Source organism: Dermochelys coriacea, chromosome 8 (genome assembly GCF_009764565.3).
Source record: "Dermochelys coriacea isolate rDerCor1 chromosome 8, rDerCor1.pri.v4, whole genome shotgun sequence".
In the NCBI taxonomy this organism is placed as follows: Eukaryota; Metazoa; Chordata; order Testudines; family Dermochelyidae; genus Dermochelys; species Dermochelys coriacea.
The window spans coordinates 106,106,902-106,130,728 of record NC_050075.1 but is presented as its reverse complement, the minus strand read 5'-3'; the positions used below and the strand labels follow the sequence as shown (position 1 = coordinate 106,130,728).

General features: G+C 64.8%; 1 protein-coding gene and 1 non-coding gene across 3 annotated transcripts in view; both read left to right on the top strand.

Annotated features, from left to right (window-relative positions):
• Nucleotides 1-16,453, top strand: part of BTBD19 (BTB domain containing 19) — a 69,832-nt gene extending 53,379 nt beyond the window's left edge. For both annotated transcript variants that reach the window (XM_038413781.2, XM_038413782.2), the window contains 4 exons: nt 12,579-12,647; nt 13,463-13,594; nt 14,456-14,581; nt 15,516-16,453. In XM_038413781.2, the coding sequence (XP_038269709.1) occupies nt 12,579-12,647; nt 13,463-13,594; nt 14,456-14,581; nt 15,516-15,638 (450 nt within the window). In that variant the 3' untranslated portion in view covers nt 15,639-16,453. The remainder of the gene's footprint in view (nt 1-12,578; nt 12,648-13,462; nt 13,595-14,455; nt 14,582-15,515) is intronic.
• Nucleotides 16,454-21,072: 4,619 nt separating this feature from the next.
• Nucleotides 21,073-21,236, top strand: LOC119860862. Its single transcript, XR_005294678.1, has one exon. It is a non-coding gene; the product is annotated as a U1 spliceosomal RNA (small nuclear RNA).
• The last annotated feature ends 2,591 nt before the right edge of the window (nt 21,237-23,827 follow it).

The window sequence follows — 23,827 nt, the reverse complement described above, 5'->3', positions numbered from 1 at the left end:
GCCCCTGGCTGGCTGCGGCCCTGAGATAAGGGTGGAGAAGGTGCTGGAAGCGGCCCAGGGAAATAGCCTGCGAAGGGGGAGGGGATGCAGCATGTGGCTGCTATCTACAGGGTCCCTGGGCTGGGACCCGGATTAGTGGACGGGCCCGGGTTCCCCCCCACTCACCACTGAGGAGGGGGCTGGACTGTCAGACTGGAGTAGCTCCCCACGGAAGGGGGGAGCACAGGGTGGGGCACAGCTGGAGGGCTTTGGCCTGAGGAGGACGCCGTGGTCCTTGGAAGACACGGGTCAAGAAGGAGAAGGGACGGTGGCGAGACATCACCAGAAGGGGGCACTCAGGCTAGCAGACCTAATCCCTGGGACAGCCGGCAGGAGGCGCTAGCGTGCTGAGTCGCACCCCGTCACAGGGTGGTTTCCTTGAAGCCCCAGCTCCTGGACTCCCATGATCACAGCAGAGGCACAGTTTTCATTTCAAAAGAAACAAGTTTCTAGTCCCCGTTACTGCAGAAAACCAGCCGCAAGTGGCTCCGAAAGCAGAAGGACATGCATGTTCTCATGGTTTGGGGGGCCTGCCTCCCTGGGGATGGGCAACCACATTGGTCTGAGCAAGAGACCGGGAGCCAGGAACATCCTTGGGATTGTGACCCCACTGCAGCCAGAGGGACGGGGTTCTTAGCTAGTGATTGTCCGCCACGGCCATACCCCTCTTGGAGAGCTCTGCTGGGCACAGCTGGGTGGTGGGATGCCCTTCAGCTGCCCCCACTGGGTATACCAGGGCACCTCCTGCTGGGCCCAAATCTGTGCCTGTCCCTCGCTGCCCCACGCTGCCTTCTACAGAGCTGCTCCCTGCCACTGCGCCTGTCACTGCTGCAGACCGTTGGGCTCCCTCCTGGGAATTCTGGGAGGTCCCTGCAGGCCTTGGCGTGGGGCAGACACCACGTGAACAGCCACATGTGCCCCACTCAGCGAGCCGGGCAGCTAATAATAGCGCGGTGAGGTCAGCGCCGCTCCCCAGCGCTTCCTGTTTTGCTGCAAGGGGCCCTGGCTGCAGGTGGGGGTGGGGGGAGTGCGCCCAGGGCGGCGTGGTAACCTTTGCCGGGGGAGTTTACATCTTGTGCCTGGTGCGCTGGTGACGCACTTGGGACAGTCTCCCGGGTCCCTGCCCCCGGCTCACATTAAAGCAGTGTGCACTGCCCTTCCCCAGCCCCAGCCGGGCTGACGTAACCCTCCAGGCAAGCAGCTCCCCTGGGCATAGGGGCCTCCCCCACGCTGCCAGCTCAGCTGGGCTCCTAACCCTCCGGGGGGCCGGCCGGGGGTGGAGGAGAGGGATGGCAGAGTCGGGAGCAGGAGACAGGGAATGCGGAAGAGCAAGAGGTGGCTTGGGGCAAGGCAGGTCTGGGGGCACCTGGCCTGCTCCGCATGAGGCAGGGCATGGCTGGCAATTCCTCCAGGTCCCTGGCTGATGGTGGGGTCTGTGCCGGCGTTTGTCTGTCCGCTGCGCCCATACGTCCGTGGTGCCGAGGGCTGGAGGCGGGACCAGGCTCTGCACTGTGCCATGGCTCCGGCTTGGGGGTCCCCTGGGGGCAGCAAGCGCCAGCCCCCTGGGGCGATGGTGAGGATGCTGAGAGGGCAGAATGTGCCGCCGGGAGGCTGAGCCGGGCGCATCCCAGGCAGCAGGAGCCAGGGAGGACCTGGTAGCGGGTCTGCCGTGCAGCACAGCACCAAACCCACAGTCGCTTTCCCCTCTGGTGGCATCTGGCCCCGCTGAGGGAAGCGCCCACTGGCTGCTCAGCAGGGCCTGGGTCGAGCTGCAGCATCCAGACCGAGGCCCCTGCATCCGTGGCCGGGAAGGTGCCGGCATGGCAGCCATAGATAGATGGGCGGCAGGCGTGGCCCAGCCTGGGGCCGGCGTGGCTAGCAGCAGGGTGAGCTCCCCAGCCAGCCTGTCCTGGGCCTCGGGCTTCTGGGTGCTGCCAGTTCATGTCCGCGGGGATATGGCTGGAGCCTTAGATGTCGCAATACAGGGAACAATCCTGCCTTGGCTGGCTGGGCCCCGCTGCGCCTGCCCTGGGAGGTGAGCGCCACTCTTGGTGAGTCTCCCAGCAGGGTCCGGGGCCCTGGGGGCTCAGTGGCAGATGGGACACAAGAGGTGGTGCCAAGGGCCAGAGGAGTCCGAGGGAGCAGTGCCAGGCACTGGCAGCACAAACGAGAGGAGCAGGCTGGCAGGTGTGGGAGGAGAGGGCTCTTGCTGCTGGGCAAGGGGGGACGGGAGAAGCTGCTCCAGCCTCTGTATTGCTGCTGGGACTCAGGGTCGGGGCCCCCACCTTTTGGGGGGTCATTGCTCCCCAGGGGAGGGAGCTGGGCCCCTGTGCAGTGGGGCTGCGGGTTCCGGGCAGGTGATGTGGAACGTTCCCAAGGTCAAAACGGGAGCACGTCAACCCCCCTGTTTGACACCGAGGGCTGGCAGACCCCATGGCAGGTTGATCATGTCCAGGCTGAGCCGGGAGCAACCCACTGGTGTCACCGTTCGGCCGAAGAAATCTCAACATATCCAGCTGTCACGGAGTCCCCGGGCGATGCTCTGGAGCTGCTCCCTACAAAGCCAGTCAGGACTCGGGGGAAGTCTCCTTTCTGGGAGCAGCCTGTCTGCAGGACACACAGCTCACCCGGCTTCCCCCTTCCTGGGGCTGACCTCGGAGCATTCAGCATCCTCTGCCCCTCTGTGCGCTTCCCACAGCCAGTCTGCCCAGGTGGGCTCCTGGGGAAGCCAGAGGGTCCTGCCCCCCAACTCCGCAGTTAGACGTGACTCTCAGCCAGCCAGTAAAACAGAAGGTTTATTAGACGACAGGAACATGGTCTAAACCAGAGCTTGTAGGTGCAGAGAACAGGACCCCTCAGCTGGGTACATTCTGGGGGGCAATGAGCCAGACAACCCCGTCTGCACTTCACTCCATGTCCCCAGCCAGCCCCAAACTGAAACTCTCTCCAGCCCCCTCCTCCTCTGGGCTTTGTCCCTTTCCCGGGCCAGGAGGTCACCTGCTTCCTTTGTTCTCCAACCCTTTAGCTCTCACCTTGCAGGGGGGAAGGCCCAGGCCATCAGTTGCCAGAAAACAGGGTGTTGGCCCTTCTGTGTTTCCAGACCCCTGCACACACCTGCCCTCTAGGGCTCTGCAAGGATCATATACCCTTATCCCACCACCTAGATACTTAAGAACTGCATAGGGGAAACTGAGGCACCCCTACAATATTCAGAGGAAACATTAAGAACAGTCCTGCTTCTGTTCTTAATGCTTCAAATGCATCCGATGAAGTGAGCTGTAGCTCACGAAAGCTTATGCTCTAATAAATTTGTTAGTCTCTAAGGTGCCACAAGTACTCCTTTTCTTTTTGCGAATACAGACTAACACGGCTGCTACTCTGAGTCCTGCTTCGTCACACCAGCCAGGTCAGCCCCCGGGCCCAATCCTCTGAGCCACTGAGCACCAGGGGGGAGCTGTTCAGGACCTGGCAGGATCAGACCCTGAATAAAGCCCTCTGGTGGCAGTGGGGTGTTCCCCACCCTCCTCGGCTGGGCATTCCCTGCTCTGTCTGGCCACAGGAGCCAGTTGAGAGAGGTGGGGAAACTGAGGCACAAGGCTGCTCCTTGCAGCTGATCTCCAGAGACCAGCTTCGGAGCAGGCTGGCAATGCCCTGGCCTCCTGGGGGATGCACCTCTCCACCCGGACTGCTTCCGGCTCCCCCACCAGAGCTGAGGTTGCCTCTGGAGGGCGGGGGAGGGCTGAGAGCAGGCACTGACCGAAAGGCAGTGATGCCCAGTGAGTAGAGCACTGGGCTGGCTCTCCAGAGACCTGGCTCCTATTCCTGGCTATCCCACTGGCCTGCTGGGGGAACTTGGGCACGTCGTTCCCCCTACCCATGTCTCAGTTTCCCCTCCACTCTGTGTTGAGGAGCTCTTTGGGGTAGGGGCTCTCTGTCCCTCTGCACTGCACCCGGTGCAGGGGGCCCTGCTCTCAGATGGGAGCTGGCAGCAAGCCCTGGCTTTGCCGGAGAAGAGTCAGCGAGGGCATCAGGTCTGTGAGGGCAGGGCTGGGGAGGGGAGGGTGGCAGCTTTCCATGGCGCAGGGAGATTTTCCCCCTCGGTCTGCAAGCTGCTCTCAGTTGCTGATTGATTCAGAGAGTGGCTCAGAGCAGGGTTGGCGGCGAGGAGGAGGCCCCGGGGAACATGCTGACACCAGGGTTTCTGTTCCACTGAAACGCTGCTCCCAATAGCCACGGGGCCTGTGCTGGTGCAATCAGGAGTTGCTCAAAGGGCCTGATTCTCCCCTCGCTGACGCTGGCAGGCTGGTGAGTCCCTGATAATGTAGCCATTGGTTCCCAGCCGAGCTGCACCACCCCAGAAGGGGCTCTGTTGCCCGGCACTGCCTGCGTGAGAACTACCCCTTGCAGGCATCATTCCCCTCCCCCCCCCGTCCCGCTGACAGAGGAGGGCTGGATGTGACCAGTGTAGCTGCGAGACACGGACAGGCAGGACTCTGTGCCCCAGTGTGCCAGGCTGGGCAGAGCTGCCTGGTAGTACCATAGGCCTGGGCCTGGAGATTGGACCCCCTGTGCTGCCCAAATGACCCTATCGGCTCACAGAGCAGCCAGGCTGATGGGGCCCCGCTGGCCTGCTCTGGCCAGGCACCAGGCACCACGGGCTGGCCAGAGGGCCAATGGCTGAGCTGCCCGCCCCATGAAGAAGGCTCTGCTCCCCCGACAGCTCCTTAGAGAGCCCTTGGAAACTGGCTTTGCCCATCTCCTTTCTCCCTTTCCCCGAGTCCTACCCTGGCCCTGCTGGACCAGCTCCCCTGCTGCACCCCCCCATGGCAGCACCGGGCACCTGGCTGGGTGCACAGGGCACCATGGCAGATTAGAGCGAAGGCCAGCAGCTGAGCCACCCCGCTGTGGGTCTGCGTCAGCCTGTCCCCTGCCCAGGCGGAGCATGGCATCAGGCTGACAGCACAGCCCCCCGTCTGCCTCGAGGGACCACCCCTTAGGCCCCATTGTTCGCCAGCCACAGAGCCTGGCTTGCCGTTTGTCTGACGCTGGGAGGTGAATTCGAGCCATTGCGCTGGGGCTGCAGCAGACCGGTAGCTCCAGCTGCAGCAGAGCCATGCACAGAGCCGCACCACGCCCGGCTTGCAGGTCTCCCCAGCTCTGCCGGTGCCCCTCACTCCCCCCTGCTCTTCCAGCCTGGGCTCCCCTCCCGCAGCTCTGCTGGTGCCCCTCACTCAGGCCAATTAAAATTGAAGGGATTATTGCCTGAAGCAGGGCTCAGAGTTCAGCCTGCCAGGAGCTGCTGGTGCTCAGGGCATGAACTGAGCCAAGAGAAACACTTCCCCTGCTCAAGCGTCGCCTAGAAACGAGGTGCATTTGTGCGGCCAGAACTGGCCGCTGTTGGGGAGCTGCCCCTGGGCTGGCTGAACCAATGATCGATTTCTTCAGCTACAGCCACCCCCTGTCCTTAGGACGTTGCCTTCTGAGGTTTCTGAGGCCAGCACGTTCCACATGGGCTCTCGTTGTGTGTATGGTCGTGGCAGGCGTTGTGTGTATGGTCATGGCAGGCGTTATCAGGCACTGATACACAGTCTGCCAAGAGCGCGAGCAAGTGCTCAGTCTTGGGCAGACAAGCTGTGGGGTGAGGCCCTGGTTCTGTGCAGAGGCAGCTAAGCAAGCCGCGGCAGCGTTGCTCTCTGCCTTGGGCTCTGATTAGAGTCGAGGCTTGAGGCGGCTGCTCCCTGGGAGCTGGGATTTCCCCGTGTGCTGGTTGTGACCCGCTGTGGTCCAGGCCGGGTGCAGGTGGGTAAATAAGCCAATTGCACTTCGAATAGACCCTGACTCTGTGTCACAGATTTCTCCTGCACTGGGAAGCCACCAGGCCCCGGGCGCCTGCTACCACTCAGTGGATGAGCACGCATTTCTGTGCTCCTGGGCTTGCTGCATGCCTCAGTGGGTCTGAGCAGGGCTGGGTGCTTGGTAGCCAATGGAGTCCCGGTGCTGTCAGACCCAGATGGGAGCCCTCCTGAACAGGCCCTAGCGGAAGCCTTTTCACTTGTTGTTCTCTCCACTGGCAGCTTTCCCCCAGCGCCCGGCTCTGTGGTTGCTGTCATGTGGCTGGGGCAGGTCTGTCTCAGCAGGGTTTCCCTGGCAAGGGCGGCTGGCACCACGTGAAGTGCTGCTCAGCGGAAAGAAGCAGGAGGGGAAACCGGCATCAGGTGCCCTGGAAAGTGCCGGTGCACGAGGTGACGGTTGGGCCCCGGTGCGTGGAACAATCCGTCTGGCGGGGGGAGGAGCCGCCCGCAGGGGGGTTCCCCTGCTCCCCTTCCAGGGCAGGTTTGGCTGTGATGTGTGCACAGACCCATCCCACCAGGCCCTGCCGCCAGTGCAGGGGAGAGCTGCTCTCGCCCTCTGCAGCTGGCTGGGGGTGGGGGATGGAGGCTGTACAGCACCCATTCCCGTCACTGGGGGTGCAGGGCTTAGCCAGGCCCCAGCTCAGTGCCCCTCCCCCTGCTGTCTGGTCCCATGTCAGTGACCCCACCGGGGTCCCTGACCTCGACTCTGTCACTCAGTTGTGGAGCAACCCCTCCCCCCAGCTCCACGCAGCCCCATGGGTGGGTGGCTCCTGGTGGGAGAGGGTGTGTGGACTGCAAAGGTCCCAGCTATGTTGGGGGAGAACAGCCCCGATGGTCCCAGCGTAGAGATGGGGCTGGGACCAGACAGGTCTATGGGCCACCTCTGTCCTAGGCACAGCCCCCAATCCCCCCACAGAGCAGGGTGAGAGATTGTCCGGCCTGGGACAGAGCCAGCCGCCCAGGAATTCCCTCTTTCCAGCAGCGCCAGCAGCTGAGGGGTGATCTGCGGCAGGGGCTGCTGTGTCTCCCTGTTGAGCCGCGGAGCCCGGACCAGGTCTGCACCCAGATGGGGGACAGACCACTGTGGGGTGCTCGGGACAGCCACCCTCTCTGAGACTGTGGCTAAAGCAGCTGCTGTGGGGTGCCCCCTGTGACGAAGTGGGACTGTTCTTAATGTTTCCTCTGAATACTGGAGGTGTGCCTCAGTTTCCCCTATGCATTTCGTAAGTCTCTAGGTGGTGGGATAAGAGGGTTTAATGGTTGCAGAGCAAAGGGCCAGGGTACATAAATGGCTGACACCCTGTTTCCTGGCAACTGATGGCCTGGGCCCTTCCCCCTGCAAGGTGAGAGCTAAAGGGTTGGAGAACAAAGGGATCAGGTGCCCTCCTGGCCCGGGAAAGGGACAAAACCCAGAGGAGGAGGGGCTAGAGGGGGAGGCAGTTTGGGGCTGGCTGGGGACATGGAGTGAAGTGCCAACGGGGTTGTCTGGCTCACTGCCCCCCAAAATTGATCCGGCTGAGGGGTCCTGTTTTCTGCACCTACAAGCTCTGGTTTAGACCATGTCATCTAATAAACCTTCTGTATTATTGGCTGGCTGAGAGTCACGTCTGACTGTGGAGTTGGGGGGCAGGATCCTCTGGCCCCCCCAGGACCCTGCCTCGGCAGACTGGCTGTGGGAAGCGCACGGGGGGCAGAGGATGCTGAATGCTCTGAGGTCAGACCCAGGGAGGGGAAGCCATGTGAGCTGTGTGTCCTGCAGACAGGCTGCTCCCAGGAAGGAGACTTCCCCAGAGTCCTGCCTGGCTTTGTAGGGAGCAGTCCCAGAGCATCGCCCGGGGACTCCGTGACACCCCCCAGCCAGGCCTAGCTCCTGGGAGTCGCTCTCGGGGCATCGCTGGCTCCTAGGACCAATTTTGCAGCTGGAAGGGATTTCACTCAGCAAAGCTGGATCCGTCTGCACAGTGCCCCTGCCTGGAGCGCCCAGGGCCTGGTCTCCCTCATACGTGTGGGCCCAGGTACCTTTACCTGCTGTCCCTACTGTTCTGCTAGTGCCCAGCTCATGACACCCAAATGCTGTGGGGATGGGCACCCAGGTGAGAGCCTGGCCAGCTGGCCCTCACCAGCCATGGGTGGCAGGCAGGGTTTGGCAGTACTCACCCGGACTCCAGTGCCTCCTCCATGGATGGCATGGGTGCCCATTTCCCCGGGTTTGGCTGCAGATGTTCCCTGGCGCTGCGGCATGACTTGTGATGGCACGGCACACAAATAACCCCAGGCTTGGTGCCAGGGTACCTGACCACATCTCAGTGGCACGGAGTCCCCTCCCTGCCCTGGGGAGGGCTGGTAGTGTAGGAGCGTCAGCACCCATACAGTCAGCACCCACCTTCTGTTACAGGGCAGCAGGGCACCCCAGCCTGTCAGCTAGGCAGAGGTGGGTGGGGTCTACTGGGCACAACAGTTCTTGCTGGGCGCCTGCCCATGGCTTTGGGATCAGGGCATCTGGGCTGCAGAGCTGGTTGCTGAGGGGCCCTGGGCATCGCTGAGAGGCTGGTGGGGGCAGCCCATCCCTGGGGGCGGGGGAGGGGTTTGGCAACTGGGGGTGGGGTGAGGTTAGGGCTGCACCGGGGGTCAGGGAGTGCCAGGGTGGGAGGGGCAGGGGTGCTGGGCCCAGTTGGAGGGGGTTAGGGGTCATGCCATTGTTGGGGGACTGTAGTAGGTGTGTTCATGGCCAGGCCCCTGGTGCTCTGCTCCCCCCGGTGTGTTCATGGCCAGGCCCCTGGCGCTCTGCTCCCCCTGGTGTGTTCGCGGCCGGGACCCTGGCGCTCTGCTCCCCCCGGTGTGTTCGCGGCCGGGACCCTGGCGCTCTGCTCCCCCCGGTGTGTTCGCGGCCGGGACCCTGGCGCTCTGCTCCCCCCGGTGTGTTCATGGCCAGGCCCCTGGCGCTCTGCTCCCCCTGGTGTGTTCGCGGCCGGGACCCTGGCGCTCTGCTCCCCCTGGTGTGTTCGCGGCCGGGACCCTGGCGCTCTGCTCCCCCCGGTGTGTTCGCGGCCGGGACCCTGGCGCTCTGCTCCCCCTGGTGTGTTCGCGGCCGGGACCCTGGTGCTCTGCTCCCCCCGGTGTGTTCGCGGCCGGGACCCTGGCGCTCTGCTCCCCCTGGTGTGTTCGCGGCCGGGACCCTGGCGCTCTGCTCCCCCCGGAGTGTTCGCGGCCGGGACCCTGGCGCTCTGCTCCCCCCGGTGTGTTCGCGGCCGGGACCCTGGCGCTCTGCTCCCCCCGGTGTGTTCGCGGCCGGGACCCTGGCGCTCTGCTCCCCCTGGTGTGTTCGCGGCCGGGACCCTGGTGCTCTGCTCCCCCCGGAGTGTTCGCGGCCGGGACCCTGGCGCTCTGCTCCCCCTGGTGTGTTCGCGGCCGGGACCCTGGCGCTCTGCTCCCCCTGGTGTGTTCGCGGCCGGGACCCTGGCGCTCTGCTCCCCCTGGTGTGTTCGCGGCCGGGACCCTGGCGCTTTGCTCCCCCTGGTGTGTTCGCGGCCGTGCTGACATCGCTGCTGTAGCAAGTCAGGCGTTTCCTGTTTACCCTGCAGCAGGGAGGCTGTTGCCTGGCAGTGTTTGAACTGAAATACTTGCTCGGGCTGTGGTCACCCAGCCCCGGAGCAGGGACAGGAAAAGCGGGCCCAGAGGTGGGACTGTTTGTCCTCAAAACAACTGGGCGTAACAGTGTGTCACAACACACGCACACTGTGAGGTACACACACAGTCAGGTACACATGTGGTTTGTGCCCACACACGCGTGGGGAGGTACAGACATACACACAGAGTCAGGTACACACACACAGAGGCACATGATCAGTCACACGCCGACATACAGGCACACGTGGCTGGGTACGCACACAGATACACACATGTACATACACACCTGGCTGGGTGCACCCACATGCACAGGGACAGCGTCAGGGTGCGCTCAGCCCCAGCCCAGTTGTTGCTTCTCTTCCAGCCCATGTGGTAGCAAATCGCGACCTCAACTTGAGTCAGCAACACGCTGCTGTTGCAAAAAACGCCAGTGCAATTGTAGGTTGCATTAGCAGAGGCAGTGCATGCAGGTCCCGGGAGATGAGGGCAGCACTGGCCAGGCCTCAGCTGGAGGACGGTGTCCAGCTTTGGTCCCCGCTGTATAGAAGGTATGGAGAGAAACTGAAAGGATCCAGAGGCGAGCGACCGAGATGCTCAAAGGGATGGAACGCAGTCATAGGAGCAGAGGCTGAGGGAATGGGGTGTGTTTAGTGTGGAAAAGAGGAGATTAAGGGGGGACAGGATAGTGGTCTTCAAACACTTGAAAGGCTGCCATAAAAAAGATGGAGAAAAGTTGTTCTCTCTTGTCCCAGAGGACAGGACATGAGGCGATGGGTTCAAACAACAGCACAGCAGATGTAGGTTAAATCTCAGGCCAAATGTCCTAACCAGAAGGCCAGTCGCCCATGGAACAGAGACCTCGGGAGGCGATGGCATGATGGCAGCTCCTTCACTGGAGGTTTTTGAGAGGAGACTAGATGATCCTGGCGGTCCCATCTAATCCTGTGGGTCTATGATTCTACACCCCAGCCCTAGCGTGGGGTCAGCGTCGTGCCCCCCATCTGCCTGCCCTGTCTCGGGCTGTAAGCAGCAGGCTCCCTGCTGGCAGGGGTGGCGCAATCGTGCGTCGTGCAGCCAGAGTAGGTGCCTGGCGCTAGATGGGAAAGGTGGGGCCCCCTGGGTGCAGGGGTGTGCCCGGGGGTGAGTACCAGGCCAGCAAGCTGGTTACAGGCATTGGACAGGCCGTGCTGGGGCAGCTGGAGACCTCTTGGCTCACCCTCCCTCACCCAGAGAGATTGTGTCATGGGGGGTGAGGACAGGGGTCGGGGAGCCGGGGTGATGCGGGGGCCTAGACCCAGCAAAGCCGCTGCCCTCACAGCCTCTTCGGCTTCAAGGCCAGACGGGACCAGCATGATCTGCTATGGCAGGTCACAGAACTTGCAACACACCCAGAACCTCTGGCTGGGTCACTGCCCCTCTAATCATGGGTTCAAGACTTCCCGAGACCCCGCATTGACACTAGTTCAAACCAGCACGTGACCCGGGCCCCACGCTGCAGCCAGGGTCTCTCCCAAGCTGAGCCGGGGGGAAATTCCTTCCCCACCCCAAACCGGGCGATCGGTTAGACCCAGCGCAGCCAGACTCCTGGCAGCGAAGTCTCTGTCGGACTCAGAGCCCTCCCCATCCAGTGCCCCGCCACCGCCCATTGAGGTATTTGCTGCAAGCAGGCTCAGATCAGCCACGTGCCCTCATAGGCCCAGCCATCTTGTCACCCCGGCCCCACCACACACTGCTCAGGGCACAATGGGCTGGGAAGGGAGCCGCTCTCCGAGGTGGCTGGGGACGGGGATCCGCGAGACCCCCTTGGCTGGGGAGGGGCAGAGCTGGCCCAGGCTGTGAGCTGGAGCAAGCCTGTCGTGCTGAGGGTGCCAATCACAGCGGTGCCAAGCGCGGTGTGAAACTGAGCGCAGGGGCTGCTCCGGACTGTGCTGGCTGCGGGAGCAGCTCCATGCTCCAGCCCGGCCCTGGGGCGCCCCCTGCTGGCGCCCCTACAAACCATGTAAATCCCTCGGGACTGACCTTCACAGGAACCAAGGATCTGGCCCCACTGAATGCCAGGTGGGCATGACTGCCATGGTGGCACGGCTCATGCCCCATCCCTCGGAGCGGCTGGCGGCCCAAAGCCCTGCTGAGGCTGGAGAACAGGACAGGTTGAGATCCCATCTGAGGCAGGGCATGTGCGTGCGTGTGTGTGTGTGTGTGTGTGTGTGTGCTACATGTGCACTGTACTGCTGTGTGTGTGTCTATGCCATGTGTGAATTGTGGTGCTGTGTATTGTATATCTGTACCCTGTGTGTCTGTGTGCTGTGTGTGCTCCGCACTGCTGTGTGTGTGTGTGTGTGTGTGTCTGTGTGCTGTGTGTGGCGGGTGTACATTGTACCTGTGTTGCCAGTGCTGCACAGGTGACAGCTCCAGCCCCAGTCACGGATCACCCCCCCCCCACACTCTTAGCCGTCGCAGGTGCCCGGAGAGACACCAGAGGCAGTGCCAGGGGTTCCCAGCCCTGGCAACGCTCCCCTCTGCCCCCCCAATGGAGCAGCAGCCTCGCTGGGCCCCCCCAACCCTTGCCCAGTGCCTTGAGGGTGCAGCGATCCTGGGAGCTCTTTGGGACGGGGATCCCTGCAAAACCACCCGGCCCTTGTGCGGCCCTGACCCGCAGGCTCCCTGGGGCGGGGCAGCCTCCCTGCTGGGAAGTCCAAGGGGGTGCTGCCCCCCATCCCTGAGCCCATGTCCCTGCGGTCCCCCAGCAGAGCCGAGCTGAGCCTGGGGCTCCCAGGGTGACGCTTCCAACGAGAGGCTCATGGCCCCGTTTCCCTCCCAGCGAAGGCCGCCAGGGTGACAATGCCCCAGTGGACACTGAGTGCTGGGCTCCACCGGCTGCGTGGGGGGACATGGCGAATCCTAGAGCTCGTGAGACTGAGCGATTGTAGGCAGGTGCTAGTCAGATACCCCCGACCCCCAGCTCCACTGGTGCCCCTCACTCCCGACCTGCAGCCCCCTGCTGTGCCAGTGCCCCCGTCTCCAGCTGACTGCAGCTGTCTGTCTGTGCTCTCCCTGCAGGCGGCTGTGACCTATGGACAGATGGACCTGCAGGAGCACTGCCTGGTGTTCGTGGAGGACCACACGCGGGTATGAGCACTCAGAGAGTGAGGGGAGGCCCAGGGCCTCAGCGCTTTGCACCGGCCTGCCCCCCCCATGAGCTCTGGCAATACCCCCACACCCCGCCGGCAGACTCAGGCATGCGGCCAGTGCCCCACGTGGAAGCAGCCTGACAGCGTCCTGCATCCTGAGCCCTGAGCAGCCAGGAGAAGGGGATCACCCCAGGCGGGGGGGGGCACAGGCTGGGCTGGCCCTGTCAGTGCAGGGCCCCGGGGGGTAGGATGCCCCAGATGGCCATGGGCAGCGGGTGCTGGGTCATGCAGGGGGCGCCGGGCGAGAGGTACTGGGTCATGCAGGGCGCTGGGCGAATGGGTCTCGGTCATTTGGAGGTGCTGGGCGAAGGGTGCTGGGTCACACGGAGCGCTGGGCAAATGGGTCTGGGTCATGCAGGGGGGCTCTGGGCGAGGGGCGTTGGGTCACGTGGGGGTTCCCAGGGCCCCTTCTACCCTCAAGGTTGATGAGTCTGAGATGCTGCTCCCTTGGGTGGGGTGCAGCAGAAGGGTGGCAGGATGGGGCAGGGCAGAGGGGGGATGGGGGTGGGGTGGGGCAGAGGGGTGGCAGGATGGGGCGGGGTGGAGCAGAGGGGTGGCAGGACAGGGGCAGGACAGAGAGGGGCGGGATGGGGCAGGGCAGAGGGGGCGGGTCAGGGGGGCAGTAGGACAGGGACGATGGGAGGGGTGGGCGGCAGGTACATGCCCGGCAGTTGTGGAGCAGGGTTCTGGGCCCGCCCCATGCCAAGTGGAGCCAGCCCCGCTGCCAGGCTGGACCCGTTTGCGGCCCCACAGGAGGTGGTGCAGACACGGAGCTTCCACGAGCTGTCGGGCGCGGCGCTGGTGGTCGTGCTGCACAGTGACCGGCTGGCCATCGACGAGCCGGACCTGATCCGGGCTGTGCGGGAATGGGCCCACGTCAGCTCGGTGAGTGCCCGCGGCCCCAGGGCCAGGAGCTGGGGCTCACCCAGCCAGGGGCTTTCTGAGGGCATCTCAGCCCCCACCATGGGGAGGCTGGCAGGGATCATTCCCCGGCATGCGGGGGGTGGGATGTGCCCCCGGTCACCCAGTGAGTGCATGGCAGAGCTGGGAATGAACTCCCCCGACTCTAACCCATAGACCCCACTCCCCGCCCAGAGCCGGAGGAGAACCAGGTGTCCTGGCTGCCAGATCCCTCCACCCCACCCCTATAGATCCCACAGCCCTCCCCTCCCCTTGCCTCCCAGAGCTGGGGATAGAACCCAGGCATCCTGGCTGCCAGATCCCTCTGCCCCACCCCTATAGATCCCACTGCCCTCCCCTCCCCTCGCCTCCCAGAGCTGGGGATAGAACCCAGGCGTCCTGGCTGCCAGCCCCCACCCACCCCAGCCCGCCCTGGAGAAGCAGAGCACAGGGCCCCAGGGGTGTCCCCCACCCAGGACCCAATCTCTGGGGCACAAGCACAGGTGATGCCAGTCCCTGCCCAGCCCTCAGTGCTCCCCTGTCTGCCCTGGGGGCGAGATGCCAGGGCTCTGTCCCTTGGGTTGCCTGGGGAGACTGGCCACTGCAGGGCCAGGCACACAGGAGGGCGGATGTTGCTGGCTGGTGACGTGGGCCCCCATCACTTGGGAACCTGGCCGAGACCCCTGGCCCATCTCCCGCCGGCTGCCAAAGCGCTGGGGGGCCCTGCCACCCCGGGGTCAAAGGCCCCAGATCGCATCCCCCCCCCAACCCTGCTGGCTCCCCAGATCCTCCCCCCCGGCTCCCCGGGTCATGGATCCGGCCCCTGACCCTGCACTCCTGTTCCAGGCCGTCCTGGAGCGGCCAGTGGCTGAGGTGGCAGCCGGTCCGGTGCGCGAGCTCCGCCTGCCCCTGCTCTCGCCCCGCGAGCTGGCAGCCCTGGAGAGCCACAACCAGAGGGACCCGCTCATCCCGGTGAGGGGCCAGCTGGCTGCGTCTGTCCGGCTGTCCTTTGGCCCCATCTGTCTCTGTGTCCATCTGTCTGTGTCCGGCTGGCTGTATCCGTCTGTCTGTCCATGGGCCCTGGCTGTCTCTGTGTTCGTCCGTCTGTGTCCACCTGTCTGTGTCCAGCTGTCTGTGTCCGTCTGTCTGTCCATGGGCCCTGGCTGTCTCTGTGTCCGTCCGTCTGTGTCCTTCCGTCTGTCTGTGTCCGTCTGTCTGTGTCCGTCTGTGTCTGTCTGTCTGTCCATGGGCCCCAGCTGTGTCTGTCTGTCTGTGTCTGTCTATCCATGGATCCGGGTTGTCTCTGTGTCCATCTGTCTTGTGTCCATCTGGCTGTCCATGCTTCCCGTCTGTGTCTGTGTCTGTCTGGCTGTCTGTGTGGCCCTGGCTGTCTATGTCTGTCTGTCTGTCTGTGTCCATCTGTCCATGCACCCCATCTGTGTCTGTGTCCGTCTGTCCACGCATCGCTGGCTGAGATCGGGCTCTTGGGAAGGCCTGGCCAGCCTAAGGCATTTGGGGGTGGGGGCTGAGCCCCATGGGACCTGCTCCAGGCCCTTGGGCCAGACACTGGGGTCGGTCTGGACAGTGCCCCCAGGATGGGGAGAGGCTGGTGAGAGATGCCAAGGGACTGGGGTCAGGAAGCTACTGCTGGGGAGAAAAGGGACGTTTGTGGCACTGACCCAGACGCCTGCCACACATCCCCCTGTGCCAGGCACCAGCCCTATTGCCCTCTCCGTCCCTATCACTTCTTGGTGCCTCTTGCAGCCCTGTCCTGCCCCACGGCCCCACACCCCCTGGTGCCAATCCCCGTGTTCAGCTAGGCCCAGCTGCGAGCTGCATGCCCAGGGACAGCCCTGGCATGGCTGGGACCGGTCGGCATTGCAGCAGCCTGGTGTCACCCCCGCAGGTCGAGTGCATCGCTGAGGCCTGGAAGTGCCACGTGCTGAGGAAGGGGAGAGGGGCGCCATCCCGTCTATGCCAGTGCCGCAGGGGCACCCAGCCCCGGGAGCACCACAGCTACCTCCAGTGAGGGGGCGGCAGTCAGTGGTGGGCACCGAGCGACACCCGGGGGCAGGGAGAGGCTGTTCCTGCGTTTCTGGGACGAGTGACGGGCAAAGCAAACTTCCCAGGATGCCACTGGTCTTGTGCCCCCAACATGCCAGAGCCGGGGGCAGGCCTGGCCCATCCCAGCCAGTGCTGGGCCAGGCTCAGGGTGGCCATTGTCCTGCGTGGGGGGGGGCAGGGCTGAGACAGGGGCTGTCCCAGCCGTGCTGCGCCCCACAGCCGCCGGGGCACTGTGCTAAGCTCAGCCTGCACCGCCCATGTCTGCAAGGCAGCAACAGCGCCTGCCCACAACGCCTCACGTCTGAGCCTGATCTCGTGTGGAGCTGGGGAAGGTCAGGTTAGTACCTCCTGCAGCCCGGGGCTAGCTACAGCAGCCCAGGGACTGCTCTAATGTACGCCTGGTTGTAACAAGGGCTAGCTGGCAGCACAGACTAGCCAGAGGGCTCAGCCTTGTGGGCAAGCCCCCTCCTGTCTACCCTGGGGTGCGTGCTGCCCAGGGACCTCCCTGAGCTGGAGGGAGCCCCGGCTTGGGTTGCTAGCTGCTTTCCAGCCCCTTTGTGCACAGGCCCTGCCTCAGGGCCGACCTCTCCAGCGTGTGTATGATTCCGGGCGGGGGTTGAATGCCCACAAGCCTCAGGGCCATGCCTCTCATGAAGTCACAAGGCCACCAAAGGAGGGGCCCAGCCCTGGCACATGCTGGGCAAGGCCTCAGGGTGGTCACTTGGGGCCCTGGGGCTGCCCTGCACCACAGGCAGGATCAATAAATCTCCATGGAGCTCATTGCTGAGTCAGCGTCTTGATTTCAGCAACACCTCAGAGCTGGGGGAGCCCAGGGCTGGGCTAGCAGGGAGCTGCGGGTCACGAGTGAGGGGCACCGGCAGAGCTGGGGGTGGGTAAAGCCCAGGGCTGAGCTAGCAGGGGGCTGCAGAGATAGACTAAGGGGGTCTGGGGGGGAGTTGCCCATTGATGGCCTATAGCCAGCACCCCATGTCCCTGCACCCTACATCCCTGGGTGAGTCGGGGTGGGGGCAAGGGGCCTACCACTGGAGCTGTGCCTGGGAAAGCCTCTGGGACAGCAGGCTCCCCTTTGTGACTGTAGCCCCTGCTGGGGGTCCGGACTCCTGGGTTCATTGCCCTGCCACCGGCCCCCTGTGGGATCTCAGGGAAGTTGTGCGCTTGCTCTGTGCCTCAGTTTCCCCATCTATGGCAGGGCTGCCAGGCTGTGACCAGCCAGAGCCCACAGAGGGGTGGCACCGGAGATGGGGTCCCCCAACACTGGTAGCAAGGGCACCTGCCAGCTGGACGGGTAACGGCAGCGGGCACAGTGCATCATGGCAGACCTGGCCCCCCATCTGTCGGTCTAGGCTGCCCAGCTCTCTGCACTCTCTGCCCATCACACGTAGCAGCAGCCATTCAGGGTCAGTGCAAGGCGCTGGATCCCGAGGCCGGCGCTGCGCTGAGCCATCCCTGTGGCATGATGGGTCTCGACCTCCAGGGACCCCAGCCAGCCCGTGGCCCAGACTAGCCTGGGCCTGGTGCAGCTCTACGAGCCCTTGGCACCTGTTCCACCCCACGCCCTGCCTCGCTGGCTCTGGGCCTGCACTCGGTGCGGGCCTGCAGCCTCCACCTGGCCTGCAGCTACCCCCTCGGGGTGGGCAGAGCCGGGGCAGCAGGCTGCCTCCACTCCCAGCAGCGCTCTGCCCTGCTGCCCAGGGACACCAGAGGCAGAGGTGAGGGGCCCGCCCAGCCCAGGGAGCCAGTACAGGGTTCCCTTCTTCAGCCAGGTGGGGACACTGAGGCCGGGATTGCCCAGGAAAGTCAGTTCCTCCAGGGCCCATGGGTGCCAATGCCGGGATGTGCTGTCCTGCATGCCCACCCTGTCCAGGGGGCACGGGGCAACAGGGACACGGCCCTGTGACCCGATAGAGGGGTGATACACAACCCGACTGCCAGCACACTGAGCCCAAGGGCTCTGGGCCAGGCATCGACGGGGGACGAGGGCTCAATGGCCTCCATGGGGAAGGGACCAGGCCAGCCCGTGGGCGCCAGCGGGACGCGCCGGGCTCAGGCCTTGGGAGCTGCTGGAGCTTGGCTGCCTGGCAGGCCCCCACCCAGGGGGTCCAGCTTGTCTCCTGCAGGCAGGGCGGGGGCCCTACTCCAGATCCTCACTCCCAGGCCCCGCGCCAGGGACATGACAGTCTATTCTTGGCACCCTAGGAACTGGCAGCTGAGCCCCTGGGTTGGCCCAGGAGATTTTTAGCTCGGCGCAGGGCAGCTGCTGGATTTCTGGCTTCTTCGCCAGGGAGCTCCGGAGCGTCCGGCCAGGGCAGGCCCAGCTCAGGGACTTTGCTCTTGCTCACACCCAGGGGCTTGGCAGCCGAGAGGCAGCCGGCAAAGACCACGGGTGAGATGGGGGTGGGGGCCTCAGCCAAGGCTGCAGCCGAGGGGCTGGGCCTGCCCCGAGTGCCCAGGCTCAGCAGGGTGAGGCTGGGGCAGGACCTGGCTGGGGCACAGCAGGATGACGTGGTGATGGCGATTCAGTGGGGGGTGATGCCCTTCCAGGGCCGTGCAGAGCTAGGGGGCACTGTGGTAGAGGGGAGCCTTCCCTGACCCTAGTGCCCCAGTGTGGGGGGGCAGTATGATCTGCTGGGGGGACACCACGCCCTGCTGTGGCCATGGCACCGAGAGGGACACCATGCCCTGCTGTGGCCATGGCTCTGGGGGGGCAGCAAGCCCTGCTGTGGCCATGGCACCGGGGGGGGGCAGCAAGCCCTGCTGTGGCCATGGCACCGGGGACACCACGCCCTGCTGTGGCCATGGTGCTGGAGGCGGCACAGCAGCTGAGTGCAGGCCCTGTGGCAAGGAGGGGCCGGCTGCAGGCCATGTGTGTTTGGGGTGTGGGTTGCTAAGTGGCCGTGGAGCTGAGGCCTGGCTGGGTGCCCACAGGGAAGCCCTGCCTGAGCCCTCTGGCATGCACTGACTCATCAGCTGAGGCGGGGAGAGGTTGGAGCAGCCCTGGGCCTTGGCAGTGAGGCGATCCAGGCCCTGACACAGCCACACTGGGATGACTCATGCTCCAGTCGCCCTGCACTGGTGTCAGTTGTGGCTGTGCTGGGCGGCTGGCGGCCCAATGCGGACACGACTCAGGGGAAGGGGCTCCAGGCAGCGCTGGGATCAGAGGCACCAGAGCCCGGCATGCCAGCAGGGCTGCCACCTGCCCATGTGGTCACAGGAGTGTCGTGCTAGTCAGGTAGCTGGCCTGGGAACACTGTCAGGGTGCTCAGTGCCCGCAGCCAGCAGCCCTGCATGTGGGCTCAGCAGCACCCGCGGGGCCGGGTGTTTTGGGACCTCAGAGGTGGCAGCCCCAGATGCTGAGTTGAAGGGGCTGCTCCTCCAGCACATTGCACCCCAGAGAGTCATTTACACTCACTGTGCACAGGGGTAACTGGTCAGCAGGACTGGGGCAGGATTAGGCCCAATGGGCAGGGCCAGGGCAGGACTGAGCCCTTGATTTTCCGACCAGGTCCCCCTGGAGCTGAGCGATCAGCCCCTGAATCATGCAGCCCTTCACCCCACCCCACAGTAGGCCAAAGGGCTCCCCGGCCCTGACCCTGCGGGATTTGCCCCCTCACCTGGCCAGGTAGAGCCAGAGCTGAGAAGCTCTGACTAGACCTGACACAAGCACATGGCTCTGCGCCCCACCCCCAGGAGGTGCCCCTGGTGCAGGACCTCTGGAGCCAGGTGTGGGGCCGGGGCGGGGGGACTCCTTGGCTTTAATGAGCAAGTTATTCCAGCTGCTGAGTGGGAGCTGGGGCCCTGTGTGCATCCCCCAGCTCTGCCCACGCCCCCCACTCCCAGCCCCAGCCCTGCTGTTCTGCCTGCCTGACTTTGGCTGGCATTACCGGTGCCCCTCACTCCCGGCTGCAGCCCCCTGCTAGCCCAGCCCTGGGCACCCCCATAGCTCTGCCAGTGCCCCTCACTCCCGACCCACAGCCCCCCTGCTAGCCCAGCCCTGTGCTCCTCCCAGCTCTGCTTGTGCCCCTCACTCCTGACCTGCAGCCCCTGCTACCCCAGCCCTGTTTTTCTGATGTTTTTCAAGCCTGGGGTTGGCACTGGGTGTTGCCCATCCTCAGCGCCCTCCTCCCCCCTGCACTGAGCCCTTTGCTCCCAGTGACTTTGGAGTCCAAAGGCCATGAGGAGTGAGGTGCAGGGCCCCCGTTCATGCCACTGCCCAGCCTGGACGGGGTGGGGAGCAGAGGTTACTCCAGCAGCTGCCTCCTTATCTCTCTGGCGGGGGGTGGGGAGTGAAAGACATGCCAATCCCTTTATGGCTGGGGCTGGGGCTAGCCTGACACAGAGCTGGGTGGGGTGGGGGAAACTTGCTGCCTCCAGCACCTGCCCCGAAACCCCCTGCCCGGATTCTGCTCCCAGTGAGATGATGTCTGGGACAAAAGGAGGAGCTCCCTCCACCCCGCCTTCACCCCCCACCAGCCAGGATCCCGTGGGTGCTGTGAGGAGCCAGCCGCTACCCTGCTGGGGACTTGCCTTGCTGGCACAATGGAGGGGCTGGCGGCTGCTCGGAGCCCCTGCCCAAGGAGCCAGCTCAGGCCTGCAGGGCGGTGGGGGGGAGCTGTCCACATACAGCCCTTGGTGGGGTGGGAGGGGCAGCAGGACAGGTTTGGGGTGCAGGGAGCTGGGGGGAGCTGAGTTGGGGAGTGACCCTCTCCCTAGTCCAGGGGTGGGGGAGATAGTGCGTGATGGTTGCTGCCCCGCAGCCCGGGGTAGGGGGGATTCCAACCTGTGCCCCCCGCCCCTAGCAGCTGTAACCCCTTGGGTGCCAGGCCTGTCCCGGCTGCAGGGTGCGTTCCTGTAGGGTGGGGATGGGGACAGGCACTGGGGTCTGGGTCATGCCCCGAGCTGACCCCCAGATGCTGTTGGGGGGTGAGAAGCTGCCCCCCCATGAGTGTGCCAGGAGAGGGGCAGGGGGCCCCGGCCTCGCTGAGATCTTCCCGCCGCCCTGGCTCAAAGTGGGCACAGCCCCCTTCCCCCCCCGATTAATGCCCCGTAGCGCTGAAGAGCCGGGACTGGCCCGGGGAGAGCGCGGGGCCCGGGCAGGCAGGGGGCGGGGCCCGATCGGAGGGGCGGAGCCGCGGGAGGCCGTATGCAGATGCGTGTGCGAGCGGAGCCTTGTGGGAGCGGGAGCTGGTTGCTGAGCGGGGCCCGAAGTCGGCAGCCGGGGCTCGGCGTGGAGAAGGCTGGGGCCCCGGGGACACGTCGGGGCAGATGGCGGCGGTGGGGGCCGGCGTGGGCGGGGCCGTCGGGCGTGTCGCGGCGGGCCCCACCGTGGCTTGGGAGTGCGGGGCGAGCGAGGGCGGGCGGCGGCTGGGGCCGAGCAACTCATACTTACCTGGCAGGGGAGATACCATGATCACGAAGGTGGTTTTCCCAGGGCGAGGCTCATCCATTGCACTGCGGGTGTGCTGACCCCTGCGATTTCCCCAAATGCGGGAAACTCGACTGCATAATTTGTGGTAGTGGGGGACTGCGTTCGCGCTCTCCCCTGGTGTGTGGTCAAAGGCAGAGCAGACCCCGCGGCGAGAGCTCTGGCAGCGCCGTGCGCTCCGGGCTGGGTGTTCTCTGCCCCCTGGTTTGTCATGTCGCAGGTTTCGCTTTTGTGTAACCGAGTCGTGTTGCCCGCGGCGCCCTGTTTTCGCCCGGGTAGAGCAGCTTGTCCGCCTGCGGCCCTCGTCCGCTCGGGCTCTTCTTTCCCCGACAGCCTGTTTCGCTTGGCCTCCGGGAATCGTTTTTTTGGTACCAGCCGCGTTGGTGTGACAGACAGCAGGCTGGCCTGGCACAGCCCTGTAGTGGAGCGGGTTTCTCCCTTGCTTTAGCGCCCCCCGAATGCGCTTAAGGGGGTTAGGTGGGCTTGGGAAGGGGTTTCCTTTTTACACACCCCCAAGGGACGGAGCAAGGGTGACTTGTGCATTCAGGCCGCACCCAGCCTCCTAGCTCCTGCCTTTTGTGGAGGTGGGTGTCCTACACCGATGGGAGACGCCTGACGGGAGCACCCTGGCAGCGACACAGCCCTAGGGGTTTAAGGGGAGCCGGATCCCCCAAGAAGCCCTCAGCTGGTCTCATCCCCCTGCGTGCCCACGGGGTGGCAGCCAAAAAAGCCTCTAGGGCAAAGGCAGAGCCAGGGCTCCGAAATGGAGAGCGGGGGCGGGCGCCTGCCCCGTGGCACCAGGCACCCCGCCGTCTGCCCTCCGCAGGGGCCACATCTGCCTAAGAGCGCCAGCCTCGGAGGCCCTCTGGCTGCCATCGCAAACGTGCGGGCAGAAGGACAGGGCGATGGGTGCCTTTCGGGGCCCAGAGCCTGACTTCCAAAGGGGGCCGCCGCCCTTTGCCCAGCGCGCCTCCCAGAGCTACCCAAGGGGTGGGCACGTCCCAGCACAGGACGCAGGGGGCTGTGAATGAGGATGGGACGCTGACAACCCCGCTGGCTTGTCAAGTCCGCTGGGAGCACCTGTGTCCCCGGGCGGTTGTGGGGACGCACCTAAGCCGCCGTGTCGGCCGGCGAGGAAGAGACCCTTGCCGGAGCAAGGGCAGAAATGGGGATGGCGCAGGGTCGGGGGGTTGGCTACATAGGGAGGAAAAAAACTCGGCTCCATGAAATATTTCAGACCGTTCTCCCTGAACAGGGCTGGTTTGTGATGCCTTTAGGGACGCGTTTTCTTTCCAAACAGACTCCATCCCAAACGACGGTGCTAACACGCCCCCGCCCCCGCCATTACCCCACTGTCCAAGCGTCTTCCTAATCCTCACTGTCGTTCTTCTCCCAAGGCTAGTGCGAGCAGAGACGCGCCGTCAGCCCCATTTTCAGGATGGGAGAACTGCGGCCCAGAGCGCCTGAGTGGGAGGTGGCTGTGGGAGAGCAGGGGGCAGGAGCCCGAGGCTCTCTTCAGGGGCCTGCTCCTCCCGCCCCACACCCCACCTTTTGGCTGGTTTGTGAGTGGCTCCTGCTCCCCCCATGGCCCTTTTTGCCCTGTCTCTGCTCTGTCCGTGGAGGGGCTGCTGAGCCCAGTCTGGGAGTGGGGCCTGCTGGGCGGGCTGGGGCCACTGGTGGCCCGAACCCACACTGGGGCCTCTCAAAGTCCATCCCCTGACGGCGCCACCCATGGCAGCTGCTTGTGCGCCGGACAAAAAGCTTTCATGAGCCCACTGAGGCTGGGGCACCAGGTGCATCTCTCCATTAGGCCAAGCCGCCCTGCAGACTTGGCCTGGCCACCAGGGGGCACTGAGCCACCCGCCTGCACCAGAGTTCCTGGTGTCACACGTGCGATGAGTTTGCTGGTCTCAGCGCACTTGGTTTGGCACCAAGGAGCTGCCTGCTCTGGGGTGGGGAGGGGTGCCAGGACTGGGCGGTGTTGGTCTGGCAGCCTCGGAAGTGGTGGGGAGCTGCTGACTGCTGCTGTCCTCCCCTGGGCAAGGGCCTCCTGGTTGCAGGGCCGTACAGCCATCCCATGGCCGCACTGGGAGGGCCCCGCCCTTGTCAGGGCAATGGGGCAGCATGGTAGACATCCAGCCCCCCCCCCCCCAAAGCCCAGCCACAGGAGTCAGTCTAGGCACCCTGCTCGCAACCCAGTGCTAGCTGCAGAGGGCAGGAAGGTCAGAGGAGGCCCACTCCCCACTCAGCACCGGCCCGTTGGGGAGGGGGCGCAGAATGGGGCCATGGGCAGCTGGGGATGCAAGTGAGGCACTGGCTGGGGGGGCCCCCCCCCCGGGCTTCCCCGGCCCCCAAGTCCAGTGTGTGAGCATCTGCTGCCCCCTTGTGGGGAGAAGGTGCAAGTGCAGGGACCGCTTGTGAGCCCCGGCCCAGGTGAAGGCTCGTGGCCTCCCCCCCAGGCCCGGGGCGGGGAGGGGATATGTCACCCTTCAGGCCCATGCGCAACCCAGCGGCCCCATGGCAAGGGTGCGCATTGGGCTGGCATCTGCTGGGCAGGGCAGAGTCCCGGGGCTGGAAGGGTCTTGTCCAGCCTGGCGCTGACACCTGCCTCCTTTGTGAACTGGCGAACTCCCCGATGGTACATGCAGCCCGGGGCAGGGGCAGCACCTTTCTCCCTTCCCAGGCCTGATGCAGCCAGTCATTCCCTCCAG